The following is a 22,931-nucleotide window of genomic DNA, read 5'->3' as shown; positions in this document are numbered from 1 at the left end:
CCATAGTTGAGTGTTCCTCCAGAGGCTCAGACCTGTACAACCCCTGGTAAAAGGTTTCAAATACCGGCCTCCCGGGCACCCTACCCTGATCAGCCATATCTCAACCGCAAGGAAGTACAACAAGGCACCCCCTAGGCTCGAGGCTCACCCAAGATGGTGATGGCCTCTGCCACCGCCCCCATCAAACTAGTATCTCCACAATGGAACATTCAGTCTTCAGTAGCCTGTTTTTTCCCCCCCTCCCCCTGAACACCAAACAAAATAACTCTCCCATCAGCCCTCTTTCTTCCCCTCTTTCATCCACAAAAATAACCCCCCCCCCCCCCCCCCCCCCCATCCCCAGGTAACCATCCACAGCTCTCTTCTCCCACTTCTCACCTGTTAACTAGCACCTCTGCTGGCAGGGTGACACCCACCTGGGGAAAAATACCAGTTCTACATTGTATGATCCCACAATCAGCCCCCCTATCTGAACTCTGCATCCTGTCTAGAGTTGCCTGAATTTGCTCAGTCACCTTTGCCAGATCATCCGTGACCCCCTGCCTCTGCTTTTTAAAGAGTCCACTAGCCTCTCCGTTGTCAACTGAGAGGGCAATGACGACGCAAAGACCTCAGCCATTTACTCCCCATCTGCAACACTCGAGCCTTCAGAGTCTGAAGAGGAGCCTGTGTTCGGCTTATTCCTCAAGTTTAGCTTGCAGACATCTCACGCCGAAGGAGGACTCTAAACTCTTCAACTGCCCCACTTTTCACCTGAACGGCACCTGTTAAACGGGCAAAAAGGGCCATAAACAAATCCCAAGCAGGAGCCACCTTGTGTGTGACCTCTCACTTCATGGCAGTCATCGGCAGTCCATGATGTGTTTCTTTATTCATAAGAATTGAGAGGAGTCGAATGATTTCAACTGGGTGGGAAATGATGGCGGTGGGTGTCCAGAATCCCAGTTCACCACCACCCTCTGCCTGGCTGAGGAAATCATTGTTTTTCATCTAAACTGGTTAATGAGTTACCAGTGGATGGAGTAGACTTGCTTTTGGGGAATGATTTGGCAGGAGTGAGGGTTGTAGCTTCACCCGTAATTAGAGGGCGTCCGAGGGAAGTACTGCAGAGATGGCGCGTGAGATATCAATGGCAGGTGTGGGAATAAGGAAATCTCACTGGGCATTAAATGACTCAAAAAGAAATGTTGAAATTAAATTAAATGACAACGGTTGTAAATCTGATTCTGCTGATACTAATGAAATTATCTCCATGAGAATGACTCCTCACCGAAGTCTGCCAAAGATAAAAGGCAGTGTTTTGAGTTGCATTTCTCAAGGTCTCTAGTTTATAGGATCTCTTTGTTCTTTCTGCCTACAGCTGTTGAAGTGAAGACTCCAAAGCCCAGAGGAAGGCGGCCCAAAGTCATGGTAATGCCTGCACGTTCAGGCAATGAAAGGTTAGTGGCTAGTTAATCTGCAAATAATTCACTGGTTAAGACTTTCAAGGTGAGCGAATGATTTGTATGATCGTCGTTTAGTATCATGGTCTCAACAGAAACCTGCATGAGGACTTTTTCTACTTTTTATTTTTTGAGAAATTAATTGTAAGCAATTAACTACTTTCAAAGAAAGACTGGCATTGCATGACCTGAAGCCACCCCAAAGAACTTTGCTGCCAATTAAACACTTCTAATCACTCGTAATGCAAAAAACATAGCAGACTATTTGTTCATTGCAAGATCAGCTAACAGCAAGTGTGATCAGTATTTTGTGATCAGCATTCTGCCATCAAGCAAATTAACAACATTTTTGTTTTTAGTGATGTGAGTTGAGGGATAGTTTCCCATGCAAAGTAGTGTCATGGGATCTTTTTCATGGCTTTGGTTTAACATCTCATCTGAAAGATGTACGAAAGAAATCTCCAGTTGTACAATTCCCGTGACCAGGAGAATCTCGTGAATGATGTTTTTGAGAGACTAAAGCTGGGAACATAAAAACAGGAGTGGACCAATACAGTTCCTGCCATTTAGTTAGGTTGTGGTTGATCTATATCGCAACCGCATTTACCCGTCTGTTCTCTATATCCCTCTATGTCACTGTTTTTTCAAACTTTTTTCACGGGACCCACTTTTGCCAGCTAGTTGACCTTTGGGTCCCACTTGATGGCCAGCACAGATATGATGGGCCGACGGGCCCCTTTCTGTGCTGTAAAATTCTGACACTATGAAAGTAGAGAGATATTCAAAGTGCAGAGGGGAGTCACGAGGTTGATGTCTATGTTTAAATTATGGGAAAACAAGATGTGAATTTTGCTAGCACCATCACAACTATATGAGCATAAAGTATTTACAGCCAATGAAATACAGTGGGTGGCGGGGCAGGGGGCGGTCGCAGACAAAGACAGTATGTTTCCATAAAGTTTGGGGATTTTCCTTCAATGGCTGTCATGAAAGAGTCTGTGTGTGATTGTTCTGTGCCAGGTTTAATATGGTAAATGCAGTGTGTTTTGCTGCGGGTGAGGATCAACACCCAGACCCAGAAAAAAAATCCTGTTTTCTCCAAACCTTATTGTCCCTCCAGAACGTTTTGAATGGGTGCATAAACTCTCCAACCTGGTGTTTGGCTTCCCAAAAGTTCCTTCCAACCGGAGTGCTGAGAGAGTGTGTATATATGTGGAGGGCTTGCAGGGTGGTGGTCTCTGCTAGCTCCTCTACAGAAATGGGAACTGAGTCCCTTGGTGGGTAATCCTGAAAAGCTACTCAATTTAGGGTTAGTTGATTGAAAGACTTCAGTTGAGTGCAGAATCGGATTGATTAGTGATGATCAGGTGTCCCTTTACTCGGCTTCAGTCTTGTGCATGTGATGTTTCTAAATTACAGTTAACTGTCTGGCTTGCTGCTGAGATTTCTTTCAGCCGGCCAGTCCACTCTGCTTCTCACCCCTGGGCCATGCATTCTCTCGTATCTCTTGAGAACATTTTTGTGACACTCTTTCTGTTTGCCATTCTACTGACCGTATCCAGCGGTTGGGATACTTGTGTTAATTTCAGGATGCGCCGTGACCCTTTATACATCTGCCCGCGTCCCACCCGTGGGTCATGACCCCCAGTGTGAAAAAGATTGCTCTTAAAGAAAAAGAGACCAGGATCATTACTTCGCATTCTCAACCTTTTAGGAGGAACAAAATAATTGAAGATTGGAGATTTCCCTCATAAATGGCCTACATGGTGTGGAGGAAGTGATAGGAAATGTGATTTAGAATAGAAATCTCTGATCAAATGGCCGTCTTGTTTACTAAAACCTCATGTTTTTAAGTTCTGTTGGAGCTTAATTTCAAGTTTGAATGTTATGTAACTGCTGTGTTGCATGTACTGCCAGTGAGAATGATGTTATGAACAAAGTTGAGGAAAAGAAGGCAGTCACAGAGGAAAAGCGAAAGAAGCAACAAGAGCAGAAGAAAGTAAAAGAGGAGGAAGAGAAGAAAGAGGAAAAGAAGATCGATAAACCAAAAAAGGTAGTTAAAAAGGAAGGGAAGAAGGACCTCTCAGAACCCAAGCGAAGGAGGAATACCAAGACTAAGTCAACTTCAGAGTCTGAAGAGGAGGAACCTGAAGATGAAGAAGTATGTACAATCTGATATCTATAAACCTGGATTAGAGCTTTATTTTATTTTAACCTGATTCGGGTTTACGCGTCTTCCTCCGATCAAACTAATGAGGGCGTCAATATACCTTTTAGGATTTGCTAGATTCCAGTTTGAAATTCTGTAACTTGATTCGACAATGCCTCTGTTCCTGGGAAGTAAATATTGGATTAGAAATGCATTTTGGAAGTTGGCTCTTTGTTGTACTAACTGGCGGGACAGATGTTTCCTTTTTTGGGTGCCCCTGCTATGAGAGAAACCTTGAAAACCATGTAGATGGGAATGTTTTACCAAAACATAGGTAAATAACTGACCTATGTTTTATACTGTGGTCCTACAATAACTACAGCTGGTGCATACAGATGCAATTATAAAGGGCTGCTACATTTTTGAAGGACCACCAAAAGCATGTGGTTCCATGTTCTGTTGTCCTTGAAAGGCATGTTGATCCCCCACCTATTGTCTGAGTGAGCAATTTCCTTCAACTGATATACCCGACCCCCTCCCCACAAAGTTTTCCACCTGAAATAGAGACCAGGATCATTCTTGTTATTCAGTTGTCCACTGGGTTTAATTGTAGAATCAAGATCTGATTTTGCTGCTGAATGTGATTGTTCATCATTGTGGACTGTGCAGTTGTTCAGTTTGGTCATTGCGAAGGAGAAATTGTGGATTTCTGTGAGAACTGGAGTCTTGCAAATGTGTCTCAGACACTAACATCTTGAGACTAAGCTTATGGTCAACTTATGCTAAGATGCCTTAAACTGTAAACTTCCATCAATGAACAGACCTGTGTGCATTTCTCTAATACACACCTTTTATCTTGTATTCCTTTACCTTTTCTCATCTGCAACACTTGTTGACTATTTGTATTGAAAGGAAGAGAAAAGCAAGAAAACGAAGTGGGATGCTGCTAATAGACGAAATCTACTGAAAAAGCAAAATGAAAAGGAACAAGAAGAAAAGCTTCGCAAAGTGGAGGAGAGCAAAAAAGATGAGCAGTAAGTACCACTTTCTGTTGATGCACTTCTGTGCATTGAACAAAATGACATGTTGATCTATTGAAATACTTTGCATCAAATGTCAGTACTTGATGCCCTAATGATGGGTTACAGCTAGGCCAGTTACAAACCATGATTATTCCAGAATATTTTCTTTCTGTGGAGCTAGACGATTGTTGCACAGGAAGAAACTAATTGCTTGTGTCAGTTGTTTAGTCTTGTTCTCTTTCTCTCTCGCTCTCTTTTCCCCCCCCCCCCCCTTTTTTTTTAATCTCCCCTGCGTCAAATTTTTTACTACTTTTCTCATGAACTGCTGCTTGTGGCACAGAATTCTGTTTCATTGACCTTGGCTACAAGCAGGTTATTGAGGCCTAATTATTATTTAGGCAAACAATTTTGCCGTATTCCTTGCTTCACTCTCCATCTCCTCAACTAATAAATTAATGTTGATTACCAGTTGCCAAAGTTTGGAAAACTTACTGCATGTTAGTGAGAGCTAAAGATTGAGGTATATGCTGCATTTGTTGGGTTTCTGATGGTCATTGCGTTGAAATACATGGCCACGTAGGACATTGGCTGTCTGGAGCCAAGTAGGAAGAATCTCAGTCCCCAGTGACTGATTCGTATGTTAGACTGGCTAATAGGTTATCAGCAGTATCCTGGAGTATGGTATCATTACCAAATCTGCCATAGGATTAATTTGAATACCTTATTACGAAGCATATTAGCTTGAAAGCATCTTGTTTCCTCCACCTCACCACTGACCGGAATGGTGTTATGCTCTTGCGATTTACCTTGATGCCCATATTCAATGCTGTGTGCCTTATTTGTGACTAGTTACTTAAACCAGGACTTCACATAAGAGGCTTTAGCAATAAGATATGTCCATACTGAGGCTGACTTTCCTCCGTATGTTGAGTGGCAGGTCGATATGGATTGGTCATCCTGGTTTCCTTACTTAGTAGAATCTAACTCCCAGACTGATCCTCGATGTAACACACTGGGAGCTGCCCTGTAAAGCAGTCCACAACACAGGACCGCTTTATAATAAGGTCCTTTCAAAAGCACCATGCCAGTAGCCGGAATAAAAGAACAAACAAAAGAATGGGGGGGGGGGGGGGGGAGAATCAAGTAATTTTTTTTTCTCTAGTATCCGAAACATGAACATATATATGTAATCGGTCATTATTAAATGGATGGACATGTAGAAGAATCAGCAATTTTTACCGGTTCACATTTACCCATTGCCCCTGTTTTTGCTATGTTTAGCATGTGTCACAGGTGCAACAGTTGATTCTTCATTGGCTCTCACCATCTCAGCTTCTTCTAGGTAATGGATGACTGTAGGGGATTGGTCTTGGCATTATCTTTTTTAAAATGTATTTTATGACCAACATGTATCAAAATAGGTTACAACACATAAACACCCGGTCTTGGCATTATCATCATCCACTTGCTCTATATCTTGTGGGTTTGGATCTGTTACACGGCTAATATTTGATCACCTGGCATTGTCTTGTTGGTAGCTTCTTGGGCGTAAATATATTTTTTAACATTCAGGAGTGCCCAGAACGGGGAGCCCCCGGGGCGACCCAAACCAAGAATGGCGGACCCAACAGATCCGCCAACGCCGGCCCAGCCAATGATGGAGAAGCTGATGGAGTTCATCACAACGGAACCCCAGAAGCACAGAGAAGTGGTGAAAGAGGATCTCATGGTGGCAGTGAGGTCAGCAGTAGAGTCTGCGTTGGCCCGGACAGAGTGGAGCGGAGACTGGGGGCCCAAGGGGCAACAGTGCAGGACCTGAAAAGGGCAGGCACCGACCAGGGGGAGAGGATCGTCTCGCTCGAAGCCGAGGTGGCAAGTTGTGATGGCCCAGAAGGTACTGAAGTGAAAGTTAGACGACCAAGGAAATGGGTCCCACTGGCAGAACCTAGGGATCGGAGGGGAGGAACCTGACAGAATTTGTGGCAGCGATGCTTGGGAAGCTGGTTGGGGAGGAGGGCTTCACCGAGCCCAAGACAAAGAACGGATTCTGAGTTGGGCAAGTGGGAGGAACACACTCTTCGCTCGTACCAGGACATTGGAGTGAACTTGGCCAAGCGTTGGGCAGAATTTAACGGGGCAAACCCCTCGCTGCTTAAAAACCAGGTGTGGTTTGGAATGCTGCACCCGGCTAGACTATTGGTCACATACTGGGGAAAAGAACACTTGCGACACGGCAGTACAGGCAAACAAGTTTGGAAGAAGCAGTGAGGTACGACTACCTTAATGTGGACTTTCACGATCAAGGGTGAAAGGGATAACTGTACTTGGGCACACACACAGGAGTGGGGGGGGGGGGGGGGGGGAGAAATGAGAGGATGGATATGAACAAATCCATTTCCAGGGGGTAGCCACCTGTGAGCAAGCTGGTGCACGGGAGTAAAGGGGTGGGGGTGCTGCAATGCACCTCCCAGGAAGGAAGGAGTGCCTGGCCCGGGGGGGGGGGGGGGGGGGTGGTAAAGCAGCAATCCAGGGGGAAACGGGTGAGAGACCAGGGATGGGGGACCACATGGGCAGAGGGGGGCGGGGAGGAGGAGGAATGCTGGTTGCAACAGGTTGAACGTGGAGATGACTGGAAAGAAGAAGGTGATGGTCCACGAACAAAAGGGAAACCCCGATATGCAGGGGCACATCCACGAGGCAAGTATGGCGGATCCCATAGGAGGGCTGTGACAGAAATGCCCCCCACCCCCAGAAAATGAGAATAGTCACCTGGAACGTGAGGAGACTCAACGGATTGGTGAAAAGATAGTCTTCATCCACCTGAAGAGCCTGAGGGTTGATGTCACCTTTTTGCAGGAGACACAAAGAGAAGGACCGGCCTTGAGTAAGGAAAAGCTGGGTGGGACAGACTTATCAGGCAGGCTTCGACTCCAGGGAGAGGGGTTGGCCATATTGTTTAATACAGAAGTAGCATTCACAGCGCCAAACACACTACTGGACAGATTGCTAGTGCCGGACTCTTGCTAGGGGACAGTAAATGTATTTTGTATACAGATGACTTTGAAAAGGTGAGGGCCCCACTGGACGAGATGCAAACGAGATGGGGGAAGGAACTGGGCATGGAGTTAGGGGGAGGACTCTGGATTGAAGCTCTGCACAGGGTAGACTCCACCTCCACGTGTGCAGGGCTGAGATTAATGCAGCTGAAGATGGTGCATAACAAGCACAACCTTTGGGACTTGTGGGTGGAAACCGGAGCACCCGGAGGAAATCCACGCAGTCACAGGGAGAACATGCAGACGCACCAACAGCGATCCAAGCCTGAAGTCGAACCTGGACCCCTGGCACTGTGAAGCCTTCAAAATCCTTCACTTGTCTCAAATGTAGTACCAGGGCATGTTTCCAGGAGTTTTTGACGTAGCCGATTAATGCTCTTTCCCAGGCTTGTAGATTCTCTTTTTTTTTTTCAAATTGATTTCTTCAAACTAGTTGTCTTGTCATCCTTACTGCCCACTGTTCTCTTGGTCAGTTCTCTACTGCTATTAATGTTGGGGAGATGGTAGTGTAGTGCTAATGCCACTGGACTAGCAATCCAGAGGCCCAGGCTGATGATCTAATGATCTAGGGAGATGCACCAGAGCAGTTGGTGGAATTTGAATGAAATTAATAAATCTGGAATATAAATCTAGTTTCATTAATGTGACATGACGGCTGTCATCATTTGTTGTGAAAACCCATCTGATCCACTAATGTCCTTAACCACTCTGGCCTGGAAGTGACTCCAGACCCATAGCAACTCTTAATTGTAGTTAACTATTGCTAGCCCATTGCAGAGGGCAGTCCGATCAAGGGCAATCACGGAAGGACAACAGATGCTGGCCTTGCCGGCAACACCCATATCCCATGAACAAATAAAAAAAAAAAAAAAAGTTTGCAGGTTGATGTAATGCCTTGTTCAAGGAGTTGAATTTCTGACATTGTGAGTCTATCTACTGAAAATAGTGATCGTTTTAGTCATGGAGGTGATTTTCGGTATATATGGTAAAGGCAACATGCTTTAGAAGATTTCCTGATGATGACTGGAGTGTGTAAACCAGTTTTGTTGCAGCAGCAAACGAGGACTGTCAGCCTCGTCGTTATGTATTTAAATCTGGACATTTGTAAGTGTTGTTTCTTCGGTAGGTGGAATTTAACCCTGACAAGTATGAGGTGATGCATTTTGGAAAGAATAATAAGACAAGAGTGTACTTAATAAATGGCAGGACACTAGGAAGCTCGGAGAATCTTGCGATGCTTGTCCTCAGATCCATGATGGGATGCTTGTCCTCGGATCCATGATGGGACACTTGCCTTTATCAGCCATGACACAGATTCTTAAGAGCAGGGAGGTTATTTTTTAAAATTATTTTTTATAAATTTAGAGTACCCAATTTTCCCAATTAAGGGACAATTTTGTGTGACCAATCCATCTATCCTGCACATCTTTGGGTTCTGGGGTGAGACCCATGCAGAAACGGGGAGAATGTTCAAATTCTATATGGACAGTGACCCGGCCAGGATTGAACCCGGGTCCTCAGCGACATGAGGCAGCAATGCTAACCACTGCTTCACCGTGCCGCCCAAGAGCAGGGAGGATATGTTGGAGCTGTTAAAAAGTTTGGTGAGGCTGCAGCTGGAGTACTGTGTGCAGCTTGGGTTGCCTCACGATAGGAAGGATGTGATTGCACTGGAAAGGGTGCAATGGAGATTCACCAGGATGTTGCCGGGGATGGAGCATTTGAGCTATGAAAAGAGGCTGGATAGCCTTGCGTTGAAGGCTCAGGGCATGTTTTGAGTTGTAAGAGATTGAGGGGTATGGACAGGATAGATGGGAAATGTAATGATATGCATAGTACCAGTGTAGTAAAGGGTTAACATTTGCACTGCAAGACTCAAATAAATGAAATCTATGAAAGGTTTATCTTTATGAAAAGGATGCAAAAAGATGGGGAATCCATTGATTGCTTCATAACATTTAAAGCTCAAACATGTAATTTCTGCATATTTTCTGACTCTATGATCAGAGACCAGATTGTCTTTGGAATCGTAGGTGAAAAGCTCAGGGAACATTTGCTAAGACAAAAAGATCTTAAGCTCGAAAATGCTATTGAAATGTGTCGAGTGCATGAATTGTATAAAAGTCCTAATCTGAGATTCTGAAAAAAGAAAAGGGCGTGAAAACTAGCCTCTCGACCAACTGCATTGGACTGTGGTGCAGTTCAGGAAAATGCGAGTTTCGGACAGCAGCTATGTTGCGCACACGCATTCCCGACCTGCACATGCGCACTTCACCAAAAGACGAGAGACGGAAGAAGGCTGTTCTGCACATGCCGAAGAAACAAACGTCATGGCGTGTGGACGCTGCGGACACACCCACCCACATAAAAAGTGTTCTACACTTGGAAAAACTTGCTCAAAATGTTGCAAACTCAACCACTTTGCTGTGCAATGCAGAACTTCACTTAAAGCAACACAATTTAAATCTGCAAATCTACCGAAGACACATGAACATAAGAAGTGTAGACACAACTGGAGAAACTTTTAAAAGTGGTTACTCGGACAATGATCTTGATGCTTATTGCTGAGAAAATTCCTTCTCTTATTGCTTAGACGAATCCTTCTTTGTAGTCATAATTGAAAAATTTGATGCTACTGTAGATGTTTCGTCTCCTCCTCAAACAGTACAATCTATTAACACGGAATCCGAATGGAACACACCGCTTCAAATAAATGGTTCTGAAATCATTTTCAAGCTGGACACACGAGCTTCCGTGAACTTGATCAACACACATGACCTTTTGCAACTTAGTTAACCTCCTAAAATACAGGAAACAGATTATCAATTGCGTGATTGGGATCATGCTATCTTGTGACAAATCACAACATCGTTATCTCCTTACGATTTGAGATTGTTGAATCCAATGGATCTTCTCTCTTTGGTGCACAAGCCTGTCAGGATCTTCACCTAGTTCAAAGAATTTGTAGCACACCTCTTTCACCTGTCAGGTGGATGTACCTTTAAGAAATGGATGTTTATCAAATTGCTGCAGTGATGTCAGTGTGTGGGTGGAGCTGGTCTGTCTGGCTTTTACTTTTGTTTTGAGCTGGAAGCTGCAGTGTATTTAGTTTTGTTTTCAGTTGGAGAGCTGCCACAGCAAGAATATGTTCTGATCTCTCTGCAATCTAAAGAATATCTCCAAATCACTTGATCATTTCAAGGTAATACCTGTTTCTGTAGAGAATTTAAACCTGCTGCCTTTATTTAAAAAGGGTTTAACTTATGGATGTTGTTTGGGAAGTTATTAAGGGTTATCTATAGAGGACTGTATCTTTTTTTTTGGGGGGGGGGCGTTGTCAGGGTTGGTAGTTGATAAACTGTTTATTGTGTTTATAAAATGTTAACTGGATTCATAGAATAAACATTGTTTTTGTTTAAAAATACTTTTAGTTCTCTGTTACATCACCACATCTCTAAAGCGGGCCCTGTGTTCCCCATAACCAAAATCTATTTAAAGTTGTGGGTCAGGTGAATTCCATGGTATACTTTGGAGTTTCTAAACCCTGGCCCATAAATACACCTGTTCAGGAAGATATTTGAGGAATTCGTGATTGATTTCCTCACGTCTTTGAAGGCTTGGGTACTCTTCCCATTCAAAATAAAATACAATTGAAACCAGATGCCAAACCCTCCTCGAAGAGTTCCTGCCCTGCTTCGTGAACGATTAAAGCAAGAACTTGCAAGTGTGCAAAAACTTGGCAAAATCTCTAAGCAGCCCTGACTGATTGGGTCAGTTTAATTGTGTGCTTCCAGAAACCATCTGGAGAATTAAGAATGTGCATAGATCCAAAAGACCTAAATAAAAATATAAAGCGTGAACATTATCCAATACCCATGCTTGAAGAGATCACCAGTGAAATGGCAAATGCAAAATTTTCTCTAATCTGGATGCCTCCAGAGGATTTTGACAAATGCAGTTAGACAGCACAAGCAAGAAATTGCGTACGTTCAACACACCATTTGGTCGATACTGTTTCAACAGAATGCCACTTGGTATTATTTCAGCATCGGAGATATTTCATCAGGTCTGGTCATCTACACGTGAAGAGCATAATGCAAGGCTATTGCAAGTCTTCCAACGGATACACAAATTTGGGTTTAAAAATAAACAGCCAAATGCGATTTTGGTATCTCAACTTTAAAGTTCCTGGGAGATCAAATTTCGGAACGTGGTGTGCAACCTAACGGAGACAAGATTGCTGCCATACAGAAGATGACAGTCCCAGAGGACAAGAAAGCAGTGTTGATATTCCGAGGCATTGTAAATTTCCTTAGAAAGTTCATTCCAAACTTCTCTTCCACAACTATAGCTTTGCGACATCTCATCAAGAAATCTACTACATTTTCATGGACTGATGTCATGATTCCGAGATTACAGCATATTCTTATGAAGTTACGACGATATGATTTTCAACTTATCCACACTCCAGGCAAAGATTTGATCATTGCTGATGCATTATCTCGTTCTGTCAACTCAGAAGAATGACCACCAGAGTTCATTCAGCACATTGAAGCTCAAGTGCAGCTTCGAGCTGAAACCTTGCCTACGTCAGATGACAAACTTAAACTCAACAGAGATGAGACCAACAAAGATCCAATGTTGCAACGTGCCATTAACCATTTGAACAATGGTTGGCCCAAAGGACACTGTTCCAAATACAGAAACATTCAAGCTGAACTCAGTTGTTGATGGTTTTGTACTCCGTCTCGATCACATAGTGATTCCTATGACACTTAGACCCATGATACTACAAATAATACATGACGATCATCTAGGCATAGAGAAATGCAAAAGAAGAGCGAGACGGGCAGTATATTGGCCAGTCGTCAACGAGGATATCACTAACCTGATTCTTGAGTGTGAAACATGCAACCAATCAACTCAATCCAAAGAAACACTTCTACCACATGATCTTGAAAAGACTCCATGGTCAAAGGTTGGAATCGACTTATTTCACTTTTATGGTCATTATTATATTCTAATCATTGATTATTTCTCAAACTATCCTGAAGTTATCAAACTGTCTGACTTAACTGCTAAATCCGTGATCAAGGCTACAAAATAAATTTTTGCTAGACATGGGATACCGTGCAGTCATGACAGATAACGGACCTTGTTTTGATAGTTATGAATGGACAGAATTTGCTGAAGCATATAATTTTGGCCCACATTCAAGTCCTCTCTATCCACAATCAAATGGAAAAGTTGAAAAAGGGGTTCACATCATGAAACAACTTTTCAAAAAAATCTCTTGATTCTGATATGAACCTAGCTTTACTTAATTATAGAGCCACTCCTCTTGCAACTGGTTTATCTCCTGCTCAACTAGTTTTTTTTTTAAAGAATATTTTATTGAAAATTTTTGGTCAACCATCACAGTACATTGTCCTGCTCAACTATTGATGAACAGAGCATTGAGAACAACTCTTCCATGCATTAGACTTCCTGATCCAGATCTTCAGCCAGTCATTTAAAAAATGCGACATCAAAAAAGCATTCAGGAGAAATACTACAATCAACATGCAACACCCCTGGAACCACTGAATCCAGGTAATCGATTCGTATTCCCGTTGGAGGATGGTCTACTATTGCTAAGGTAATTCGTCAAGCAGAACCACGCTCATACATCATTCACACGAATGAAGGTTCAATTGTTTGAAGAAATTGAAGAGCATTTCTGAAAATTCGATCTTCCAGTACGATCTTTCCTGATCTTCAGATGAATGAAAGTTGATTTCATACTACATTAACACCTTCCAAGATACCATAAGATTCCAGAAAATGTTCAAGACTTCTGACACTCCACTTACTGGGTTGAGAAGATCATCCAGAATAAGAAGGAAACCGGACAGACTTAACTTGTGAAGACTCACAAATGAACTGTTTGATTAATATTTTTTCTTACTCGTCTGATCATTTAAATATATATATCATGTATTCTGTAACAATGTTATATATTTTTTTCTTTTGGTCATATAGAAAAGAAATGTCTTTTTAAAAAAAAAAAGTAGGGGATGTAATATGTGTAGTAAAAGGTTATCAGTATAGTACCGGTGTAGTAAAGGGACAGCACGGTAGCACAGTGATTAGCACAGTTGTTTCACAGCTCCAGGGTCCCAGGTTCGATACCCAGCTTGGGTCCCTGTCCGTGCGGAGTCTGCACGTTCTCCCCGTGTCTGCGTGGGTTTCCTCCGGGTGCTCTGGTTTCCTCCCACAGTCCAAAGATGTGCAGGTTAGGTGGATTTGCCATGCTAAAATTGCCCTTGGTGTCCAAAAAGGTGGGATGGGGTGGAGGTCTGGGCTTGGGTAGGGTGCTCTATCCAAGGGCCAGTGCAGACTCGATGGGCCGAATGGCCTCCATCTGCACTAAATTTTCTTAACATCTGAAACTGTGTAAATCAAACACTAGATGGCATTACTAATTCACTGTATATAAGACAGCATCTCTAGGAATTCTGGGAGAAGCTGAAGTGAACATGATGAAAGCAGAGTGAGATTGTAGCGATATAGCACGAGGTCACGACATTGTGTAGTTTAATAGAATGTTGATTGGTGTACTACAGATTCAGTATCATTAGTTTAGTATCTGTAACTCAGTAGAGTATGCAAATTTCATTTTGTTTAGCAGTGTAAAATAAATTTGTTTTGATTCAAACTTCTTATTTTTATATTCTTTATCAACACTACATATCTGGCTATTTTGGAGGAAAAGGCAAGGAATATAACTGGAAGCTGTTGTGCCCCTTATTTGAAGGGCCAATAATGAGAGGGCATAATTTTAAGGTGAGGTTTAGAAGGGATTTGAGGAAAACCTTTTTCACCCAGAAGGTGGTGGAAGTCTGAATGTACTGCCTGGGAGGTAGTAGAGGCAGGAAATCTCTGCAGACCATTGCTCTCCTTTTATAAACTTGCAAAATACTGCACTGGCTCTTGCATCTTGCTAACTATCCTTTTCTGGCTCCAAATTCTACTGGGCATTGGGATTTCCATTCATTTGTTGGCAAAACCTCTTGACCTGAGCTTGAATAACAGGTCTAGATATGGGTTTTCCCAATGGCTCTTTGCTGCGTGAAGCTATATATATATATATATATATATATATATATATATATATATATATATCATCTTGTCAAGAAGTGTGCTGTATTTCGGGCTTTCCATCGTGCTTGACAACCTTCGTCCATCTCCAACACCCATTGCAACTTCTCTGCACCTTTGATCCATCCACGAATCATTGATTCAGCAATCCTCATTTTTTGTAAGATGAATGTTTGTATAGTGCCTTCCTTGATTTGAGCAATGATTTTCAACTTATTTCGGATGATTTAAGATTTTCCCTTTTATGATTCCGTATGCAAGCTACCTCGTATTAAGTTGATCTTTTCTCTACACCCTAGCTATGACTGTAACATTACATTCTACAGTCTCCTTCCTTCCCCATGTATGGTATGCGTTGTCTGTATAGCATGCAAGAAACAATATTTTTCACTGTGTACTAATACATGTGCCAATAATAAATCAAACCAAATCAATTTTGCATTGATCATTCATTATATGGGCCTTAACGCAAAGTTTACCGGTATTTATACAGAGAAAACTGGCACCTTAATAACTCATGAGGCTGCCAGCTTGTTGGCTGGTTCATAGTGATTTGTGAAGTATTTATAGATCAACAATGTTCTTAAATATATTCTGAAATGATACATGTGCTTGAAACGTTTGGAGTCCCAATGTACTTGGAAATTATTATGCTATTGCATGCAAAGTTCTGAACTTGGTTGCAGAATTTGTTTCTCTTTATTCAGTTAAGAGAAATCGTACAGATGCAGTTCATCCGTTAAAATTCAGATTTATTCTTCCACCTAGGCAAACCAAAGAGGAGAAAGAAGGAAAGAAAGAAGAAAAACTCAATTTCAAGAAAATAGAGAAAAAAAGAGGTATCGATCTGCCTGTTTACTGCACCATTATTATAATATTTATTAGTGTCTCAAGTAGGTTTACATTAACACTGCAATGAAGTTACTGTGAAAATCTAGTCGCCACACTCCGGCACCTGTTCAGGTACACTGGGGGAGAATTCAGAATGTCCAATTCACCCAACAGCACGTCTCTCGGGACTTGTGGGAGGAAACTGGAGCACCCGGAGAAAACCCACGCAGACACTGAGAGAACGTGCAGATTCCGCACAGACAGTGACCCAAGCCGGGAATCGAACCCGGGTCATAGAAACGTAGAAGATAGGAGCAGGAGGAAGCCATTTGGCTCTTCGAACCTACTCTGCCATTTATCACGACCATGGCTGATCATCCAACTCAATGGCCTAATCCTGCTTTCTCCCCATAACCCTTGATCCCATTCGCCCCAAGTGCTATATCTAGCCGCTCTTGAGTGTATTCAAATCTTAACCTTAACTACTTCCTGTGGTAATGAATTCCACAGGCTCACCATTCTTTGGGTGAAGAAATGTCTCCTAATCTCTGTCCCAAATGGTCTACCCCGAATCCTCAGACTACGACCCCTGGTTCTGGACACACCCACCATCAGGAGCACCCTCCCTGTATCCACCCTATCTAGTCCTGTTAGGATTTTATAAGTCTCTATGAGATTCCACCCCCCCTCATCCATTTGAACTCCAGCGAAAACAATCTTAACCTGGCCAATCTCTCTTCATACGTCAGTCCCGCCATCCCCTGAATCAGTCTGGTAAACCTTTGCTGCACTCTCGAGAGAGCAAGAACACCCTTCCTCAGAAAAGGAGACCAAAACTGCACACAGTATTCTAGGTGTGGCCTCACCAAGGCCCTGTATAATTGCAACAACACATCCCTTCTCTTGTACTCGAAACCTCTCGCAATGAAAGCAAACGTACCATTTGCTGCCTTTACCGCCTGTTGCACCTGCATGCTAATCTTCAGCGACTGGTGCACAAGGTCACCCAGGTCCCACTGCACACTCCCCTCTCCCAATTTACAACCATTCAGGTAGTCATCTGCCTTCCTGTTTTTACTTCCAAAGTGATTAACCTCACACTTATCCAAATTATACTGCATCTGCCATTGGATTTGCCCACTCACCCAACCTGTCAAGATTGTGCTGAAGGATCTCTGCATCCTCGTCACAGTTTTCCCTCCCACTCAATTTGGCATCATCTGCAAACTTTGAGATGTTACGTTTTGTTCCCTCATCCAAATCATTAATATATACATTGTGAATGGCTGGGGTTCCAGCACTGACCCTGTGACATCCGACTAGTTGCTGCCTGCCAATTTAAAAAGGACCCATTAATTCCTACTCTTTGCTTCCTTTCTGCCAACCAGTTTTCTATCCATCTCCATAAACTTCCCCAATCCCATGCGCTTTAATCTTGCACGATAATCTCTTATGCGGGACTTTGTCAAACGCTTTCTGAAGTCCAAATATACCACTGACTGGCTCCCCCTTGTCAACTCTTCTAGTTACCTCTTCAAAGAATTCCAATAGATTTGTTAAGCATGATTTCCCCTCCATAAATCAATGCTGACTGTGTCTGATCCTGCCAATGTTTTCTAAATGCTCCACTCTAAAGCCATTTGTTATAATCTTTAGTTTCATAAGTAGGCTTACATTAACCCTGCAATGAAGTTACTGTGAAAACCCCCCAGTCACCACATTCCGGCACCTGTTTGGGTTCACGGGGAGAATTCAGAATGTCCAATTCACCTAAGAATTTTCCCGACTACCGGCGGTCTATAATTCTGTTTTCTCTCCACCTTCCCTTTTGAATGGTGGAGTTATATTAGCTACCCTCCAATCTGCAGGGACTGCTCCAGAGTCTATAGAGTCCTGGAAGATGACCACCAATGCATCCACTATTTCCAGAGCCACCCCCTTGGGTACTCTGGGATGTAGATTTTCAGGCCCTGAGGATTTATGAGCCTTCAATCCCATCAATTTCCCCAGCACCATTTCTCTACTAATGTTGATTTCCCTCAATTCTTCCCTCTCATTAAATCTTGCATCCTCCAACATTTTGGGTATCCGATTTGTGTCCTCTTTTGTAAAGGCAGAGCCAAAGTATGTATTCATTTCTTTGTCCCTTATTATGCATTCCCCTGTTTCTGTCTGTAGGGGGCTTACATTTCTCTTTACCAATCTCTTTCTCTTCCCATATCTATAGAAACACTTAGTGTCACTTATGTTCCCTGCAAGCTTGCTTTCGTACTGTACTTTACCCTTCTTAATCAATCCCTTGGTCCTTCTTTGCTGAATTCTAAACTGCTCCCAATCCTCAGACCTTTTATTTTTGTTGGCCAATCTGTATGCTTCTTCCTTGGATCGGATACTATTTCTAATTTCCGTTGTAAGCCATGGATTGGCCCTCTTCACATTTTGCTTTTGTGCCAGACAGGAATAAATAGTTGTTGCAGTTCCTCCATGCATTCCTTGAACGTTTGCCATTGCCTATACACTGTCATCCCTTTAAGTAATTCTCCCCAGTCTATCAAGGCCAACTCACGCCTCATATCTTCATAGTTTCCTTTATTAAGATTCAGCACCCTAGTTTCCAAATCAATACTTCCCTGGTGCAAAACGGTTAAGTGGATTTTATTTAATAAAATCTGACTTTCTTTCTCCTTGGTTCACAGAAATGTCAATGGAACTGAGACTTCAAAAATTGCACAGTGAAATTAAGTTATCACTGAAGATCGACAAACCTGTGAGTACTGAGTAATTTGAATACAAAATTGAGTCCATTGAGAACAATCTGTAAGTTCCATTTAAGAATAATAGAACTATGCCAATTGTCTATATTACAAACATATGAATTAGGAGCATGAGCAGGCCTCTGGAGCCTGCTCTGCCATTCAATAAGCTCATGGTTTATCTGATTGGAACTTCAACCCCACATTCCTGCCTAAACTTTCATCCCATTATTAATAAAGAATCTTATCTGGTTCTGCCTTAAAAATATTCAAAGACTCTGCCTTTTGAGGAGGAGTTCCAGAGACTGACAACCCTCTGAGAGGAAATAATTATCTTCATTTCTGTTTTAAATGCGCAACCTATTATTTTTAAACAGTGACTCCTAGTTCTAGATTCTCTGAAGAGAGGAAACTTCGCTCCACATCCACCCTGTCAAGACCCTTCAGGATCTTAACATTTTTGATCAAGTCACCTTCTACGCTTCTAAACTCTAGTGCACGCGAACCTAACGTCGCCAACCTGTCCTCGTAAGACAAACCCCCCATTCTTGGTATTAGTCTAGTAAACCTTCTCTGAACTGCTTCTAATGCATTTACATCCTTCCTTAAATAAGAAGACCAATATTGTACACGATACTCCAGATGTGGTCTCACAAATGCCCTGTACGCCTGAAGCATAACTTCCCTATTTTTGTAATCCATTCCCCTCACAAATTATAACATTCTATTCGCTTTCCTAATTCCTTGCTGTCCCCGTGTCTTAGCCTTTTAAGATTCATGCATTAGGACACCCAGATCCTTCTGCATCTGAGCTTTGCAATCTTTATTTAGATAATAAGGTTCTGTTTTATTCTTCTGCCAAAATGGACAATATCACATTTTTCCTCCTATTCTAATTGCCAGATTTTTGCCAATTCGCTTAACCTATCCATGTGCCTTTTAGCCTCCTTATTCCCTCTTCACAATTTGCTTTCCTACCTAACTTTGTGCAGTCAGGAAAATAAACCTGCAGAACTTTGGGATTAGTCAGAGGAATGGTACTGACTGGATTGCTCTACAGAGCTGCCGTGGACCAGATGGAGTGAATCATCTGTGCCACAATGGCTCTACGTATATTATAAATCCTATTGGATTCATTAAATCCATCAACAAAATTAAGTCTTGCTACAAAAATGAGCATTAAGGCTTTGGCCTCCACAGATATTGAGAATGCAAATTATGGCAATGTGGTCAATAGAGGCTCCAGTGTTACATGTATAAAGCCTTTAAGTACAAAGTATCTTTTAATTATTTTTCTCCATTGCATTATACTTTATGCAGTTTTATAAATGTGACATGATGTTGGCACTGGGAGTTTGCACCAGTGTTGTGAAACCAGATGCCAGTCATACTGCAGATGGTGCAACAACACATTGCTACTGACATAAAAGAGTTAGGATTTCATCTAATTATAATGTTGTTCCAGTCCTATAAATTGTACTATTCAACATAAGGATACCATCCCAGGTTTAAACCAAATGACAAATCCAGCTTTTGTTTTTAATTGTTGTGTTTAGGAATTTGTATTGCAATAACTGCAAATACAAAACTGATATTGTGCTTTCCCATAAACTTCTATTCCTTTAGGATGTGAAGAAATGTGTTGAGGCCTTAGATGAACTTGCTGCGCTTCAGGTTACTCCACAGCATCTGCAGAAGCACAGCGAACTGATTGCAACACTTAAGAAGGTTAGAATTTAAAGCTGATTTTTCTCACTGGCCCTAGTTTACTCTGCTGCTGTGCCTATCTTTTTCCATTTGCCCCCTCTTCTGAAGTTGAACACTGAATGTTGGTGGATTAGTTGACTGTGGAATCTTTACCTGATATCTATCTGCTTGTGCACTTTTCAGTAGTCATCACTGGATAACAAGTAAGAGGAGGAATTCTGGCCATTACTTGGATTGCTTCCCTCTGCGCAATACCCCTCCCCTCAACCAGGCATTCTTTGTATCCATAACTTGTGACAAAATTAGCAAGTATTTAGAAGTGAGAGGACAGCCAGATTCATTGGAGGCAAATCGTGTTTGTCAAATTTTAAATAAGTGACTAATTGAATAGACCGGGAATGCCGTAGTTGCATATATGGGGCTGGGTTCTCCGCAGGGCCACTTTTCTACCTTGACCCGCTGGCAGGATTCTCCGTTATGCCGGCGGTCAATGGGGTTTCCCATTTTCCTGTCGGGAAACCCCCATGCGCTGGCAGAACGGAGAATCCCGCCGGCGTAAAACCCTGCCCAGAGACTTTCAGGTGCCTCCTTCCTGTGCTAGAAACTGGATTGACTGGGCTTATACTCAGTGGAGTTTAGAAGAATGATAACATTCTGATGGGAGCTGGACAGGCTCGAGGCAGGAAGAATGTTCCTGCTGTTGGGGATGTCATGGACTAGGGATCACAGCCTTGGAATAAGGACTGAGATGAGGAAGAACTTCTTCTCTCTGAGATGTGAAGTTGTGGAATTCTCTACCATAGAAAACTGTTGGGGCCAGTTCGTTGGATATATTCAAGAGGGAGCTGGGCCTGGCCCTTGCGCCTAAAGGGATCAAGGGGTATGGAGTGGGATACTGAATTTGCATGATCAGCCATGATCATATTGCATGGTGGTGGAGGCTCGAAGGGCCGAATGGCCCACTGCACCTATCTTTTGTGTTGCTACACGTTTGGATTTCTGGTTTAAGAGGAATACATCACAGTACAGATAGGAAGTTGGCAGACGAAAAAAAGAGTTGCAATTTTCATAAAAAGTGAGGCTTGGATTAGGGTAGGGTCGGAAGGTGTACACTCCATCAGTTCTGGGCCCATTTCTTTTCTTGGGAAGGAAGACACCAAAGTATATAGAGAACCTCCGGGTAGACACATCGGGATGATTTTGGGGATGGGAAATTATGAGGTGACAGTGGGTGATTTCTGTTAGTGGCTCTTAACCAGATATGGGGAAAGCTAAACAAGACACAGATTTTTTTCTTTGATATTAAGTTTATTCAAAGGATGCAGCATTACCCTCTCTGCCTTCTAACATCCCAGTCATTGTCTTCATAGATTTGTTTTTAGTCCGATTAATTGATAGCTAATTCTGTAAATCATTCTTTTTAAAAAAAATCTTTTTATTGCCATTTTCCACATTTATAAACACATGTATATACATTTTTTACCACGTTAATTTATTTTATTGTACAGAAAGGTTTATCCTGTCCTTCCCTTAATTTACTTGATATACATTTTGCCGCCCTCTGGCTCGGCCTGTGGTCTCTTCCACCCCCCAGCCCCTTGCGTCATCCTTTTCTTCCCCCCTCCCGTCGACTTCGGATGGGTTTGCTTTGTCCCACAACTTCTTACCCTTTTTGTGACATTCAGCTGTTCCTCTCTCTCTCTCTCTCTCTTTCCCCCCCCCCTTCCAGGTTGCACATTCCTTTTGCCCCCCTCTATCTTTGTTTTCCCCTTGTCTTCCATCTTTTTCTTCCTCTCTCTCCCGTTTTCCTATCTTACTCCTCGTTGCTGGCCTCAAAAGGGTTTTGGAACAGGACGACAAACTGCCCCCATGTATCAAGGAAGCCTTCCTCCAACCCTCGGATGACATACTTAATCTTCTCCAGGTGGAGAAATTCCAAAAGGCCTGCAGCCCTGGGTGGTGCTGCCGATCGCCAGCCAAGCAGGATTCTCCAGCGTGCGATTAGGGAAGCGAAAACGAGGGCGTTGGCCCTCTTCCCCATGTGTAATTCTGACTGCTCTGATACCCCGAAGATTGCCACTATTGGGCATGGCTTCACCCTCACCCCCACAACCTTGGATATTGCCTCGGAGAAGGCTGTCCAGAACCCAGCAGGTGGGACAAGCCCAGAACATGTGGGTGTGGTTGGCCGGGACCCTTTGGCACCATTCACATTTGTCCTCCACCTCCGGGAAGAACCTGCTCATTCGGGTTCTGGTCAGGTGTGCTCGAGGGCGGCATGTGGCGCAGTGGTTAGCACTGGGACTGTGGCGCTGAGGACTCGGGTTCAAATCCCGGCTCTGGGTCATTGTCCATATGGAGTTTGCACATTCTCCCCATGTCTGCGTGGGTTTCACCCCCACAACCCAAAAGATGTGCAGGTTAGGTGGCTTGGCCACACTAAATTGCCCCTGAATTGGGGGGGGGGGGGGAATAATTGGGTACTCTAAATTAATTTTTTTTAAAAGGTGTGCTCCATGCACTACTTTGAGCTGCCTGAGTCTGAGCCTTGCGCAGGAGGAGGTGGAGTTGGCCCTGTTCAGTGCTTCGCTCCAGAGTCGCCATCCCACCTCTGTCCCCAGTTCGTCCTCCCATTTCCGTCTGGTCTCGTCCAGTGGTGTCCGAGCTCTGTCCAGTAACTGTCTGTATATTTTCCCACATAGTCCCCCTTCTTTGCTGCTTGTGCCTATCTGGTCCACTAATAGTGTGGTTTCTGGGGCCCCTGGGTACCCTACTTTCTCCTTGCATAGGAAGTGTTTTATTTGAAGGTGCCTCATTTCCTGTCCTTTCGG

General features: G+C 43.1%; 1 protein-coding gene across 1 annotated transcript in view; it reads left to right on the top strand.

Moving 5' to 3' along the window:
- Window positions 1-22,931, top strand: part of psip1a (PC4 and SFRS1 interacting protein 1a) — a 59,504-nt gene that overhangs the window by 23,585 nt on the left and 12,988 nt on the right. The window contains exons 7-12 of the mRNA XM_072517061.1: window positions 1,361-1,439; window positions 3,360-3,603; window positions 4,504-4,625; window positions 15,578-15,648; window positions 18,337-18,407; window positions 20,020-20,121. Of these exons, the coding sequence (XP_072373162.1) occupies window positions 1,361-1,439; window positions 3,360-3,603; window positions 4,504-4,625; window positions 15,578-15,648; window positions 18,337-18,407; window positions 20,020-20,121 (689 nt within the window). The remainder of the gene's footprint in view (window positions 1-1,360; window positions 1,440-3,359; window positions 3,604-4,503; window positions 4,626-15,577; window positions 15,649-18,336; window positions 18,408-20,019; window positions 20,122-22,931) is intronic.

The sequence above is a fragment of the Scyliorhinus torazame genome, chromosome 9 (assembly GCF_047496885.1).
Source record: "Scyliorhinus torazame isolate Kashiwa2021f chromosome 9, sScyTor2.1, whole genome shotgun sequence".
NCBI classification, from domain to species: domain Eukaryota; kingdom Metazoa; phylum Chordata; class Chondrichthyes; order Carcharhiniformes; family Scyliorhinidae; genus Scyliorhinus; species Scyliorhinus torazame.
Note: the sequence above shows the minus strand (reverse complement) of the source record. Positions and strands in the feature narration are given on the sequence as shown.